General features: G+C 56.4%; 1 protein-coding gene across 6 annotated transcripts; it reads left to right on the forward strand.

Moving 5' to 3' along the window:
• The first annotated feature begins 1,720 nt into the window (after window positions 1-1,720).
• On the forward strand, window positions 1,721-11,538 carry LZTS3 (leucine zipper tumor suppressor family member 3). 6 transcript variants are annotated; one of them, XM_061436703.1, is made up of 5 exons: window positions 1,721-1,844; window positions 6,215-6,371; window positions 6,967-7,437; window positions 7,774-8,640; window positions 8,975-11,538. In XM_061436703.1, exons 2-5 carry the CDS (start codon window positions 6,300-6,302, stop codon window positions 9,671-9,673), a joined length of 2,109 nt encoding a protein of 702 aa, XP_061292687.1. In that variant the 5' UTR covers window positions 1,721-1,844; window positions 6,215-6,299; the 3' UTR covers window positions 9,674-11,538. The 6 variants fall into 6 exon arrangements, with proteins under 6 accessions (XP_061292687.1, XP_061292689.1, XP_061292692.1 ...); XM_061436705.1 differs by having other exon boundaries at window positions 1,722-1,844; window positions 6,215-6,434; XM_061436708.1 differs by having other exon boundaries at window positions 1,722-1,844; window positions 6,215-6,396.
• Window positions 11,539-12,052: the final 514 nt, after the last annotated feature.

Genomic DNA, 12,052 nt, shown 5'->3' on the forward strand with positions numbered 1-12,052 from the left:
ACCCCATAGACCGCAGCCCACCGGGCTCCCCTGTCCCTGGGATTCTCCAGGCAAAAACACTGGAGTGGGTTGCCATTTCCTTCTCCAATGCATGAAAGTGAAAAAGTCAAAGTGAAGTCGCTCAGTCGTGTCTGACTCTTAGGACTGCAGCCTACCAGGCTCCTCCATCCATGGGATTTTCGAGGCAAGAGTACTGGAGTGGGGTGCCATTGCCTTCTCGGTCACCTAGGGCAAAGACTTAGAAAAATGTAACATCCTGGAGTTCACTTTGAAATCACTAGTCAAGTTGGGAGATGGGTCTGAAGGAGGAGTAGAAAAATTAGTGCATAAGAAACTGTCGGTGATGTTACCAATTAAATCATTGGCAAAAGCCAAAACGATTGAAAAAGGATTTTGTGTCTTAAAAGTGTAAATAAAAACGGAGTCTGTCATCCTGGATTAAGTGGACAAATATAAGTAGTGTGAGGGCAGCAGGCCAAGAGATGGAAATTTCTCATTACAGAAGAGGAACAAAAATGAATGCTCTGTCATTGACTTTAATAATTTGTGAAAATAAACTGCATTTTTATTTGATAAACTTAATGGCAACAACCAGAAGAATTAAAAACAGGCTTTCTGCATTACAAATCACTATGGGAGATAAAAGCAAATATGGAAAAATTCAGAAAACAGGAAATAGCCAGAAATAAAAACTATTTAAATAGAATGACAGCTGACCAAACAAATCCTCTGTAACAGTAGAGGTACTATGGATTAAATGCCAACAGAGCAGAGAAACTGCAGTTTTTAAGTCAGATCCTTTGTGCCTCAAAGATTTTGCTAATGCTGAACCCTAGGCCTGGCTTGCTTGTCTATCCTATTCAAGGTGAAGGCCTCTGTTCCAGACGGACTTCTTCCCGGCAATCCTCCTGGGCCACCTGGGGCGGAATGAGCACCTCTCTCACAGACCTGGCAACCGTGTGCGAAGCTGGTATTCCATATCAGACACAACCGCCTTTTTCCCTCTCACTATGAAGGGCCAAAGCATCTTGCCAGGTTCGGGCCACAGGATGAAACAGTCAAACCCTGCTCAGTTGTAATGTACGTCTTTTACCTGGTCGCCCTCCCTTCCCTCTATGACGGTGATCCTCCGTGAGAATCAAGTTTCAAACCGGCTCCGATTGCTGATGGAAGGAGTCAAGGACCCTCAAAACCTTACAAATGCCCGCCCACTTCTCCCCGCGCCTGAGCCGGTCTTCCAAGGGCGGTGTCGTATCCACCCCTGATGGCTCGCCCCGCCCCCACCTTGCAGACTAGTAGTAAGGTCTCTAGGTGTCGGCTGGGAAGCCGCGACCCGAAGAGCCGGAGCGAGAGAGGAATAGGGCGCGGAGCTCGGCATCTAGAGCCCCTTCCCCAAGTCAGAGGAGTTGCTCCTTGTAGCCAAAGATGTGGGGTTCAAGAAGGGTCTGTCCTATTGGATTTAAGAGGAGAGACGGGGGCTGAGCCCAAGAGTATAGAGGGTTAACACGGAGTGTGCAGAGGGCTCGGGGCCGGCTCAGAGCGCCCCGAAGGCGGGTGGGTGAACTAGAGGTGTCCCACGCGCGGGCCTGGGCGCAGCGATAAAGGGGTTAAGGCACTGGGCCCCGCCTCAGCCCAGGGATTGGCGAGCTTGGGGGGCGTGGCTGGAGGGCGGACCTGCGTTTGCCGCAGCCGCGGGTGGGCGGGGCCCGGGCGGGGAGCGGGAGGGGCGCGGAGCGCAGCCGGGCCCGCGCCTCGCGCCCCGCCGGGCGGGCTTCTGGCCGCGCCAGCGAGCCGGGCCGGCGGCGCCAGCGCCGAAGACCCCGCGCCGGACCCTGAGGCAGCGAGTAAGTGAGGCAGACCCACCGCGGCGCCCCTCTCGACTCCGACCTTTCGCCTTGCCCGCTACACCGCGAGGCTCTTTCGGTCGGACCCGGAGCTGGGGAGGGGGAGCGTCCCACTGCTGGGATCCCAGGGATGAAGGGAGTGGAGATGAGGCCGATGATGTCATGGATGCTTCGCAGGGCCTGGGGGAAGGTGGCGGCCGGAGGGGGTGCGGCCCGGATTATGTCACCTCTTCCCTCTGCGCCCCGCCCCCCCGGGCCACATGCGTTGGTGAGGAGCTCCAGGAGGTGCAGGAGGGATTTCTCCCACCGCAGAGATCCCCCGGACACCTCTTCGGGATGGCCTGTGACTGGGGTCTCTATCTTTTGGCGCTGCGGGCCGTGGGGGCGAACACCCGCCCCCTACCACCACCCCCCACTCCCGTGTGGGAGGCTCGTGTGTGCGCGCGTGTGTGATCGGGGTGTGTGTGTCGGGGGGGCGCTGTCAGCCCCCTCAGTCCTGAAACACGGGATTTATCAGAGCCAGGATCTAGGGGATCAGCCCCTTCCCCCTTTGTCGCCAAGAGAAGATGAATCTCCCCTCACACATCCCAACCAAGAAGTTCTGGAGACCTCTGCACCCCCTCCCCCAAAGCCCCATAGTGCCCCTGATACATTTTCTCCCTCAATCCTTCCTGGAAGCCCATCCTGATTTTCCTAAAGGGATTCATTGCCTCTTTGCATTGCTTATAACTAGCATTCTCCCACATGCGTTCTCTCTGCATCTCCTCTGAATCAGTGCACAGAGACCCCAAGATTCTGTGGCCTGTTCCCCTCCTGGGGGCACCCACAGGCCAGCCCCAGAATGAAATTTCCCTGGAGTGGCCTGAACCAAGTGCTCCAGGAGCCCTCCCCCTGGGTAGATCAGGGATGCTGTCCTGGGAGGCAGTATTTGGGTTGGTTCTTAAAGGGTGCAGAATGGGCACAGAGAGCTGTGAAGAGATTTTGTGTAGTGTGGAGAGGGACTCAGGTCAAGGGAAATAGGATGAACAGCAGGAGAGTCCTTGGGGGCCCTGTTGCAAGCTGTGGTTCTGAGGGCTGAGAGGAATGCCAGGCATCTACCCATAATACATTCACTTCTTAAGATTCCTGTAAGGTAGGTGTGAGAACTCAAAGTGGAATAACCTGCATGCAATTCCACCCCTAATCAGTTGAACTGGGATTTCCACTTGGAGCTGATACCTCCGTAAGTGTCTATATTGCACCTGGTGCAAAAAAATTTGGGCAAAGCATGGACAAGATTGGCTTTGTCCTTTATAAAGAGTCTCTTAGTAGCTGCACAGGAGAGGGAGTGCAGAACAAGAAAGAGCAGTGAGAAGCCCCCAGCAAGGATGCTGGCAGGAGGGGCTGTTAAGATCTTTAGGGGGTGAATGGGCTGAGCTTGGGGCTCTGAGACCCCAAGGGAAAGGTATAGTTTACTAGCTTTGGGAGGGACACACATGTGGAGAGGCTGGGTGGTCACTATAGGATGGAAGGACCTGCCCATCTAACTCCCAGGTATAGTCTATTTGCCCCCTTCGTGACCACTAATTCTTTGTGTAATGTCCCAGGCACTGAGGGTGGATAGGACAGAAACAGAGGCAGACTCAGGCAACAGGCTGTCATCCCAGGTTGTTGAGCTAATGCCATGAGGTTGTCTTTGCAGACCATACTCAGCTACCTGGGCTAGTTTAGGACCCTGACCCACAAATGAAACTCAAACCCTTCCTCTGGACTCAGTTTCTGCCTATCAGGGAGATATATGCCCTTCCTTGTCTTGCCAGTCCCTGCTGGAGGTTTGTAGAAAGAAGTTGCAGCAGTCTGAGCTTGGGAGAGGCAAGGGGCAGAGAACACTTGCATGGGGTTGACAGTAATAGGTTAGAATTATAATAAGCTCTTCAAGGAGTGAGGCTCCAAGGAGGGTTGCAGTGGGTTGGTGGTCAATGATTCCCAGAGAAAGACCACAAGGATAGGAGGCTCAGGAAACAGTTTTGGGACCTCATTTCCATCCATCCGGGACTCTGGGCACCCAGGCCTTCAGGGGACCACACACAATCCAGGGAAACCATAGGGCAGGGTGGCATATGATCAGCCCCAATCTATGGTCAGAGTCTCCTTTCCTGGATCTCAGGGAAGGTAGTATTGCATATTTGTACTGCACCTTACAGTTTGCAAAGCACCTTCCTAAACATTATCCTCTCACTTTCATGACCTGAGGTTTGCTCCTGCCCACACCCAGGCTTCGGGTGGAACCCCCTTGCCTAGTTTTCTCATCTCACTATTGACACCTTCTTTTAGCATATAACCACACTCAGGTTTCTACCATGTTAAATTCTAAAATTAGAAAAGAGCCCTTGGATTCCAAACCACCTTAAATTACTGCCTTCTCAAAAGAGAAGGGAACTCTTTCCCTCCAGACCCCCACCTCCCCCCACTCCTGCAGTCTGGTTCTGCTTTGCACCACTTTCCCAAAATCATTCTCTCATAGGCACCAGTGATGTTTCCATCTGCCAAATTCAGGGCACCCTCTCCAATCCCAATTTTACGAATAAGCCCCTTTGTTAACTCCAGGAGTGCCCTTACCTTCTTGAAGCATACTCCATCTTGGTCTTCAGGGCCTGCCTTCTGGTCTTCTTCCTGCTCTCACTTCTCCACCCAGGCTTCAGGGGCTCTGCCACTGGAGCTCCATGCTGGACCCCACCCACATCACGCTTGAACGCTCATGATCTAAGTCTCTCTTTCTATCTGATACCTGAGAGATATCTTTCTCTGGTCTTCCTCAAAGCACCCATTTTCAAAAACAAAAAAGCACCCCTTTCCCCACACATTCTCCTGTCATGTTAAGGGTGTCATACCCATCCTGGTGTCCCAGTCCAGACACCTCCCTTGCCCCACCCCCGGACCCCATCTGTATGATGTTTAGTCAGTTCTTCCTCCCTGACCAGATCGTCCCACTGTTTCTAAGCCTCAGAACACCCGGCCTTCACCCTTTTGACTCCCCAGCTGCTCCTTCCAGAGATGGCAAGAGAAGGGAGTCATGTTTAGGCTGGGAGGGGGATATTATATCTCCATATTTCTGTTCATTATCGGTGAGCAGAGCATCAAGATTTTGGCAGCAGCACCTAGGGCACCAGATGAAAGTAGGCACTCACTTTCACCTGCACTTGCACTTCAATTGGACCCTCTCTTGCCTTACTCTATGTTTCAGCTTTGTGGGACGTGTGGAACCGGTTAGCTTAAGGAAAGAAGGTGGTAAATGCCTTTTTACCAGTTCTCCACACCTGGTGGGGGGGGGGGCGGGGGGGGGGCGCAGAGATGCTGATAGAATGGAATTTTACAAAAGTGGTGCTGACTGGTTTGTGGGAGTTTTCCAACGACTTCGGGCTGTAATTCCAGGCGTGGCCAGAAGACACCTGAAAGGCAAAGAGTTTTGTTTGGTTCCCCTGGTCTGGGACCCGATAGCCTCAACACAGCATTAGAAGTGGGCATCTGGGTAGAAGACAGTTTGAAACAGCACTCAAGGGGCCCAGGACTGCCACCTGTACCCCTTCATCTTAGCAGACAAGGAAGACAGGGTTTAAAGGACTGAAGGGCGCCCCCTGCCATTTTTGGCACTTGTATGAGCGTCTGCTCGCGGCCGGCACTGCCTGCAGCCCCTGTCCGGCTGAATATGAGGCTTTCTGGGGCAGGTGTTCCTTTGGTACGGACTTGAGACAAAGGAACCAGGAAACAGGGCCTTCCAGAGTACAGGTAACCCGAGGCTCTGCTGTGGGCCAGCCTTGGGGGAGGGGGACGCACGCCCACTGAAGGGCTCCGAGGAATTCTCGGTGAACTGAGCAGGGTCAAGGTCCACAAGGAGCGGGGGAGGGGAGTAATCCAGGAAGTCTTCCCGAAGGCAGTGAATTCTTGGAGGGGTTCTGCAGGCGCGGAATCCTGGGCGCCGTTGGGCGCCGAGGCTCCGCCCCTGCCCCCGCCCACCTGTGGGAACCGCAGGCCAGGAGGGAGGTACGGCAGGCGTCCTCCGCAGCCAGCGCTGCGTCCTCTGCCCCGGCTTCAACCAGCCCCGGGGCCTCTGCCGAGGTACTGACCATGGGGAGGGGAACCTCTCGTGCCAGACCCCCATGCGTGCAAGTTGGGAAGACCTCTGGAAGGGCCCCCTGCTACACGCTGCAACCGCGGTCCCCGGCCGTCCGCGAGGGGTGGTGCATGTCCTAGGTGGCCCAGATGCGCGCCGCCCAGGCAGCTACCGCCCACCCTACCCCCAATACCTCCGTCCTGTCCCGCTCCCGCTGCCCTGGGGTTCCTGGCACGCGGCAGCTCTGCGAGGTAGGTCCTCCATTCCTCCCATTTCGCAGAGGAGAAAACTGCAGTCCGGGATGGCTCAGTCGGCCGGTCCAAAGTCGCGTAGCTGGTTCGTGCCGAGCTGCGAGAGTGAGGCACATGGCCCCTGCAGACCGGGCCTCGGAGGGTCCCAGGCTTGAGGCCCCATCGGCCCCCCACCCCCTTGGAGAGGCAAGGAGAGGATCCTGCGCCGGTAGTGAGCCTCCACTTCTGTCCTTGACTGCAACACCCTAGGTTAGGGGACCGGGAAGGACTCCCATCCACAATTTTTGGATAGGGGTGGGTTTCCCTCCCTTAAGTTCTGAGGTCCCCTATTGAATGCAGGTACTGCTGTCCCCTTCCCAGCCCATGAGATTGGGATATAGGAGTCCAGACCCAGAGTAAAGGATAGCTGAGTTCTGAGGTTGCAGTGAAGAATTGGAGGTCGGTGGGTCACTGAGTCTGGGGGGCAGACCCACGATGAAGCTGGGTCTGAGGTGGGAGTTGAAGAGTGGAATACTGAGTATAGATAGCAAAGGGAGGAGGGTAGGTGTATGGTCCCTAGGGGTTGGGCTTTGTCAGGTGTACAACGGGCAGCCCCTATTACCAAGTTGTCCTTATTTCCCCAGCCCCATTCCTTTACCTTGACTGTTTGGGGACTCCTGGGCCCACTATAAGGAAGGAGACACTGAAAGGCAGGTTCAGCTGGTGCTGGGTCAGGCTTGGATGGGGTGGTGGGAGTGGGGGTGGGACTGATCTCTCTCTGCTTTCCTACTTGTGCCCACAGTGCCCCCCTGGCTTAGTCATGGCGAAGCTGGAGACACTGCCTGTGCGTGCTGACCCAGGGCGAGATCCTCTCCTGGCCTTCGCCCCTCGGCCCTCTGAGCTCGGACCCCCAGACCCTCGCCTGGCCATGGGCAGTGTGGGCAGTGGAGTGGCCCACACCCAGGAGTTTGCCATGAAAAGTGTGGGCACCCGCACGGGGGGTGGGGGCAACCAGGGCAGTTTCCCTGGTCCCCGTAGCAGTGGGGTCAGCAGGGAGAGGCCAGGCCGCTACCCCTCAGAGGACAAGGCTCTCGCCAATTCACTCTACCTCAATGGCGAGCTACGGGGCAGCGACCACACGGATGTCTGCGGCAATGTGGTGGGCAGCAGCGGCGGCAGCAGCAGCAGTGGCGGCAGTGATAAGGCCCCACCACAATATCGTGAGCCCAGCCACCCGCCCAAGCTCCTGGCCGCCTCTGGCAAGCTAGACCAGGTCAGTCCTCACGGCCATTTTCTGGGGATAGGTGGCAACACAGAGAAGAGGGTGAAGCGGGCCTTCTTGGATGTTTTTGAGCTTTAGGGACTGAGATAGAAGGTGGATTGGGGAGCCTTGGGGGTCAAGTCCAGCTGGTGGGCCTTGGGTGGAGAATTGGCTGTGAGGGGGGCAGGTGGTGAACATAAGGTAAGACTCCAGCCATGAGAGACTCCCAGGATGGAGGTCCAGTGGGGGTGGAGGTGGGGCTGGACAAGTCTAGATCAGAGGGAAAGACTGGGGCCAAGGCTAAGGCCCCATCCTGATGCCTACTCCCTCTTCCTTGCTTTTGTGCAGTGCTCAGAGCCGCTAGTTCGGCCTTCGGCCTTCAAGCCTGTTGTACCCAAGAACTTCCACTCCATGCAGAACTTGTGTCCCCCACAGACCAACGGGACCCCTGAGGGACGACAGGGCCCTGGTGGCCTCAAGGGTGGACTGGACAAGTCTCGGACCATGACCCCAGCGGGCGGGGGTGGGAGCGGCCTCTCAGACTCAGGCCGGAACTCACTCACAAGCCTGCCCACCTACAGTTCCAGCTATAGCCAGCACCTGGCACCCCTCAGTGCCTCCACCAGCCACATCAACCGCATTGGCACTGCCAGCTATGGTAGTGGCAGTGGTGGTGGCAGCAGTGGTGGTGGGTCGGGCTACCAGGACCTGGCAACGTCCGACAGTGGGCGGGCCTCCAGCAAGAGTGGGTCATCCTCATCCATGGGGCGACCAGGTCACCTGGGATCAGGGGAGGGTGGAGGAGGAGGCCTGCCATTTACGGCCTGCTCACCACCTTCGCCCAGTGCTCTGATCCAGGAGCTAGAGGAGCGGCTGTGGGAGAAGGAGCAGGAGGTGGCAGCTCTGCGGCGTAGCCTGGAGCAGAGCGAGGCGGCGGTGGCTCAGGTGCTGGAGGAGCGTCAGAAGGCCTGGGAGCGTGAGCTGGCTGAGCTGCGGCAGGGCTGCAGTGGCAAGCTGCAGCAGGTGGCCCGGCGCGCCCAGCGTGCCCAGCAAGGCCTGCAGCTACAGGTGCTGCGGCTGCAGCAGGACAAGAAGCAGCTACAGGAGGAGGCAGCCCGGCTGATGCGGCAGCGGGAAGAGCTTGAGGACAAGGTTGCCGCCTGCCAGAAGGAACAGGCCGACTTCCTGCCCCGGATGGAGGAAACTAAGTGGGAGGTGCAGACTGGGGCGTGGGCATCTCCCTGTGTCCCCTTCTTCTGTCTCTCTGGAGAAAACCAGAGTAGCAGCCCACAATTATCACAAGGGGAGTGAAGATTGCGGCCACATCAGTTGGCAGTGTCTGTGAGGACCAGAGCAGTCCCAGGCCCTGTGAGATTAGCCATGTCATCCCGAGTCTGAGGAGGGGACCCTGCATTGTCATTTCTGCCGTGATGAGCTGACCCTGAGCCCTGGGGCAGCTTGATGCCCTGGGGCTGGATATGGGGGCTAGAGTAGGGGTAAGCAGAGTTCTGCTTTCCCCCTGACTTCTCTTCTCATCTGCCCCTGCCAGGTATGCCAGAAGGCTGGGGAGATTTCCCTTCTGAAGCAGCAGCTGAAGGACTCGCAGGCGGATGTGTCCCAGAAGCTGAGTGAGATTGTTGGGTTGCGCTCACAGCTGCGGGAGGGCCGGGCCTCCCTGCGGGAGAAGGAGGAGCAGCTGCTCAGCCTGAGGGACTCCTTCAGCAGCAAACAGGCCAGCCTGGAGCTGGGTGAGGGAGAGCTGCCCTCTGCCTGCCTCAAGCCGGCGCTGACCCCAGTGGACCCGGCTGAGCCACAGGATGCACTGGCCACCTGCGAGAGCGATGAGGCTAAGATGCGCCGTCAGGCTGGGGTGGCTGCTGCCGCTTCCTTGGTTTCCTTGGATGGGGAGGCGGATGCTGGTGGGGAGAGTGGGACGAGGGCCCTGCGGCGGGAGGTGGGGCGGCTGCAGGCTGAGCTGGCAGCTGAGCGGCGAGCCCGGGAGCGCCAGGGTGCCAGCTTTGCAGAGGAGCGCCGAGTGTGGCTGGAGGAGAAGGAGAAGGTCATCGAGTACCAGAAGCAGCTGCAGCTGAGTTATGTGGAGATGTACCAGCGGAACCAGCAGCTGGAGCGCCGGCTGCGAGAGCGAGGGGCTGCGGGAGGTGCCAGCACACCTACACCCCAACATGGGGAGGAGAAGAAAGCCTGGACCCCTTCCCGCCTTGAGCGCATCGAGTCCACAGAAATATAGTCCCCTACCTGGGCATGTGGCCTTTTGACAAATACCCAGTCAAAGGCCAGAGTCCCCAGTATCCTCTTCCCTGCCATCTCTTTTCCCCATGTCCCCTGAATCCCCAGACCAAAGAGGTTCTCAAAGCAGCTGTGACCAGGCCCCTCCCCTCCCCTCACTGGGTGCCTCCCAGCTCTACCACTGCCCCACTAGGTAGCCCACTCAACCCTCCTCCCAAGGAGGAAATAGGGGGAGGGCAGAGTGACGGGCTGAGGGTCCAGGCAGCAGGGGAACTTGGGCTCCTTTTCTTGGCGCTCCCTTGTTGGAGAGGTGGCAGGCCTTGCAGAGCCATGAGGTGCCCAGCCCCTTGGTGGGTCTGGGCTGCTACTGTCGGCCACCCTGTGTCCAGAGATGCTCTCTGTACCAATCTCCTAGGCCATGTAGCCTGAGGGGGACTGTGTGGGGTCTGCCAAAGCTGACACTGGGCTCCTGGCCTCTCTCTTTCCTGCACTCTTCTCCCTCCCTGGGCAGATTGGCAGGACATGTGGGAGCAGATGGCCTGCCTGCTGTTGAGAGGGCTACCTGCCTAGCCCCTCCCTGCCAAGGTCTACAGCCTGGGCTAGTCCTGAGTGTGTGTCTATATGTGTATGTTGGAGGAGGTAAGGGCTGAGGCTGGAGGCTTGGTACCCAGGGAAGATCTGCTGTCCTGTTCTTGGAAAGGGTCACCTGGAGGCTTCTTAGCTCTACCCTCACCCCTCTGACCAGGATCCTGTAGGACAACAGCCCCATTTGCTTGGCTGACCCCATACCCAGGGCCACTATCCAGCTCTAACTACAGTTATTAAGTGCCACCTGCCTCTCAGGCACTCCCCTCATCGAGTTTCTGAGGTCCTATGAGTGTCTGTGATGTCCTCCTATGTCTTCCCACTTGATTCCCTCAGCCACCTTCTGCTTTCGTGCTCAGCCTACTGCTTTCATGCTCAGAACATCATTGTCCTAGGCCACCTCTTCCCCTAAACCTCACCTTTTCTTCCAGTAGAAAACTCTGCTTGATCTTTGGTGCACTGCCCACTTCCTAGCTCCTTTGGGCCCAAGCCTGAGCCCAAGGCCCTTGTTTTGGGGGGTGGGGGGGTAACTATGATTGCTCTTGAAGAGCATGGCTGAACTGAGAGAATCACTGACCCCTGGGTCCAAGAGGCCTGAGGTAGCCCAGTGTTTGCCCAGGGTAGTCCTGGCATGGCCATTAGTGGGGGTTGGGGCAGCCAGTCACTTCCTCCTCTGGGGGCCCTCTTAGAGTCCATCTCCCAAAGTAAGAAGGGAAAGGCAAATTTCTAACACACCAGCAATAAAAATCGGAGGAGGTTTGGCCCTCGGCCCTTGTATTTTTCTTTTAACTCTCTCCTTCCCACCCCCAAGACTGGGTTTGTGGGGCAGGCTGGAGGGAGCTGGCAACTACTGTGAGCAATCCCCCGACCCCTGACCAGCCTCCTCTCATGACTGGTGACTGTTTAACGAGCTGTGCACCCCACACACAAACAGGAGTGCCCTTGTGGCCTCTGTTCTGCACAGCCCCTTCTGGTGCCCCTTACCAGTTCTCTGAGCTGGGTGGGGGGCTGTCCTGGCAATCACTGCCCATTCCACTCACCCTTCATTGCACCGGCCCCAGAACCTGGGCCTGGGCCAGAGGGGCAGGAGGAAGAGGAGGCATTAGTATGAAAAAAAAAATTAAAAAGTAGAAAAAAATGAACAGACTCAGCTTTGGGATTTCCAACCACAAAAGAAATTATATATAAATATATATAAATATATATCTCTACCATATGTGATGGAAAGACTTCGTTTTCTTTTCCCAAAGAAATAAAATGGAGAAAGCCTCTTGAGTGGCACTTTTTTGGCATGCTTGTGTCTGCAGGTGTGGGAGGTGAGGCTGGGTGAGGGGAGTGTGGAGGGCAAAGCTGGAATAAACACTCCAGAGGAGACGTGAGACCGGAGGTGCTCACTGGGCCATGCCAGGAGGTTGGATCAAAGACCAATCTCCTCCATGTTGTCCAGGAAGAGTAGTGCTCCCACTTTTCTGCCTGAAGGGGCTTTCTCTTCAGTTCAGACTGTTGCCAAAAGGGTTTCCAGCTAGTTCCAGCTCAGAACTTGGATACTAGACTGTTGGTCAGAAGGAAGGTGATGCAGGACAGTCTGGAGCATCCTGATTAGCCTACGTGTGAGGGCAGAACATATAGATATGAAGGCTAAAAATCAGTTTGTAATTAGTAGTGTGGCTCCAAAAGACAGAAGGGACCCACGTGTGCTTCAAGTGCTTCAAGCATGTTTATAATTCCTTTGGTTAGGCTCACAAAGCTCCTCAATTAAGAATGTACTCTGCCACAAGTAACACAACCTGATTTA

This window comes from Bos javanicus, chromosome 13, assembly GCF_032452875.1.
Source record: "Bos javanicus breed banteng chromosome 13, ARS-OSU_banteng_1.0, whole genome shotgun sequence".
Lineage (NCBI taxonomy): Eukaryota > Metazoa > Chordata > Mammalia > Artiodactyla > Bovidae > Bos > Bos javanicus.

What these genes read in the sequence shown, in the direction of transcription:
- LZTS3 (XM_061436703.1), top strand. Translation starts at nt 6,300, where the DNA reads ATGGCCCCTGCAGACCGGGCCTCGGAGGGTCCCAGGCTTGAGGCCCCA. An exon ending in CCTCTGGCAAGCTAGACCAG is followed by an intron (nt 7,438 to 7,773) that starts GTCAGTCCTCAC and finishes GCTTTTGTGCAG; the next exon opens with TGCTCAGAGCCGCTAGTTCG. An exon ending in TGGAGGAAACTAAGTGGGAG is followed by an intron (nt 8,641 to 8,974) that starts GTGCAGACTGGG and finishes TGCCCCTGCCAG; the next exon opens with GTATGCCAGAAGGCTGGGGA.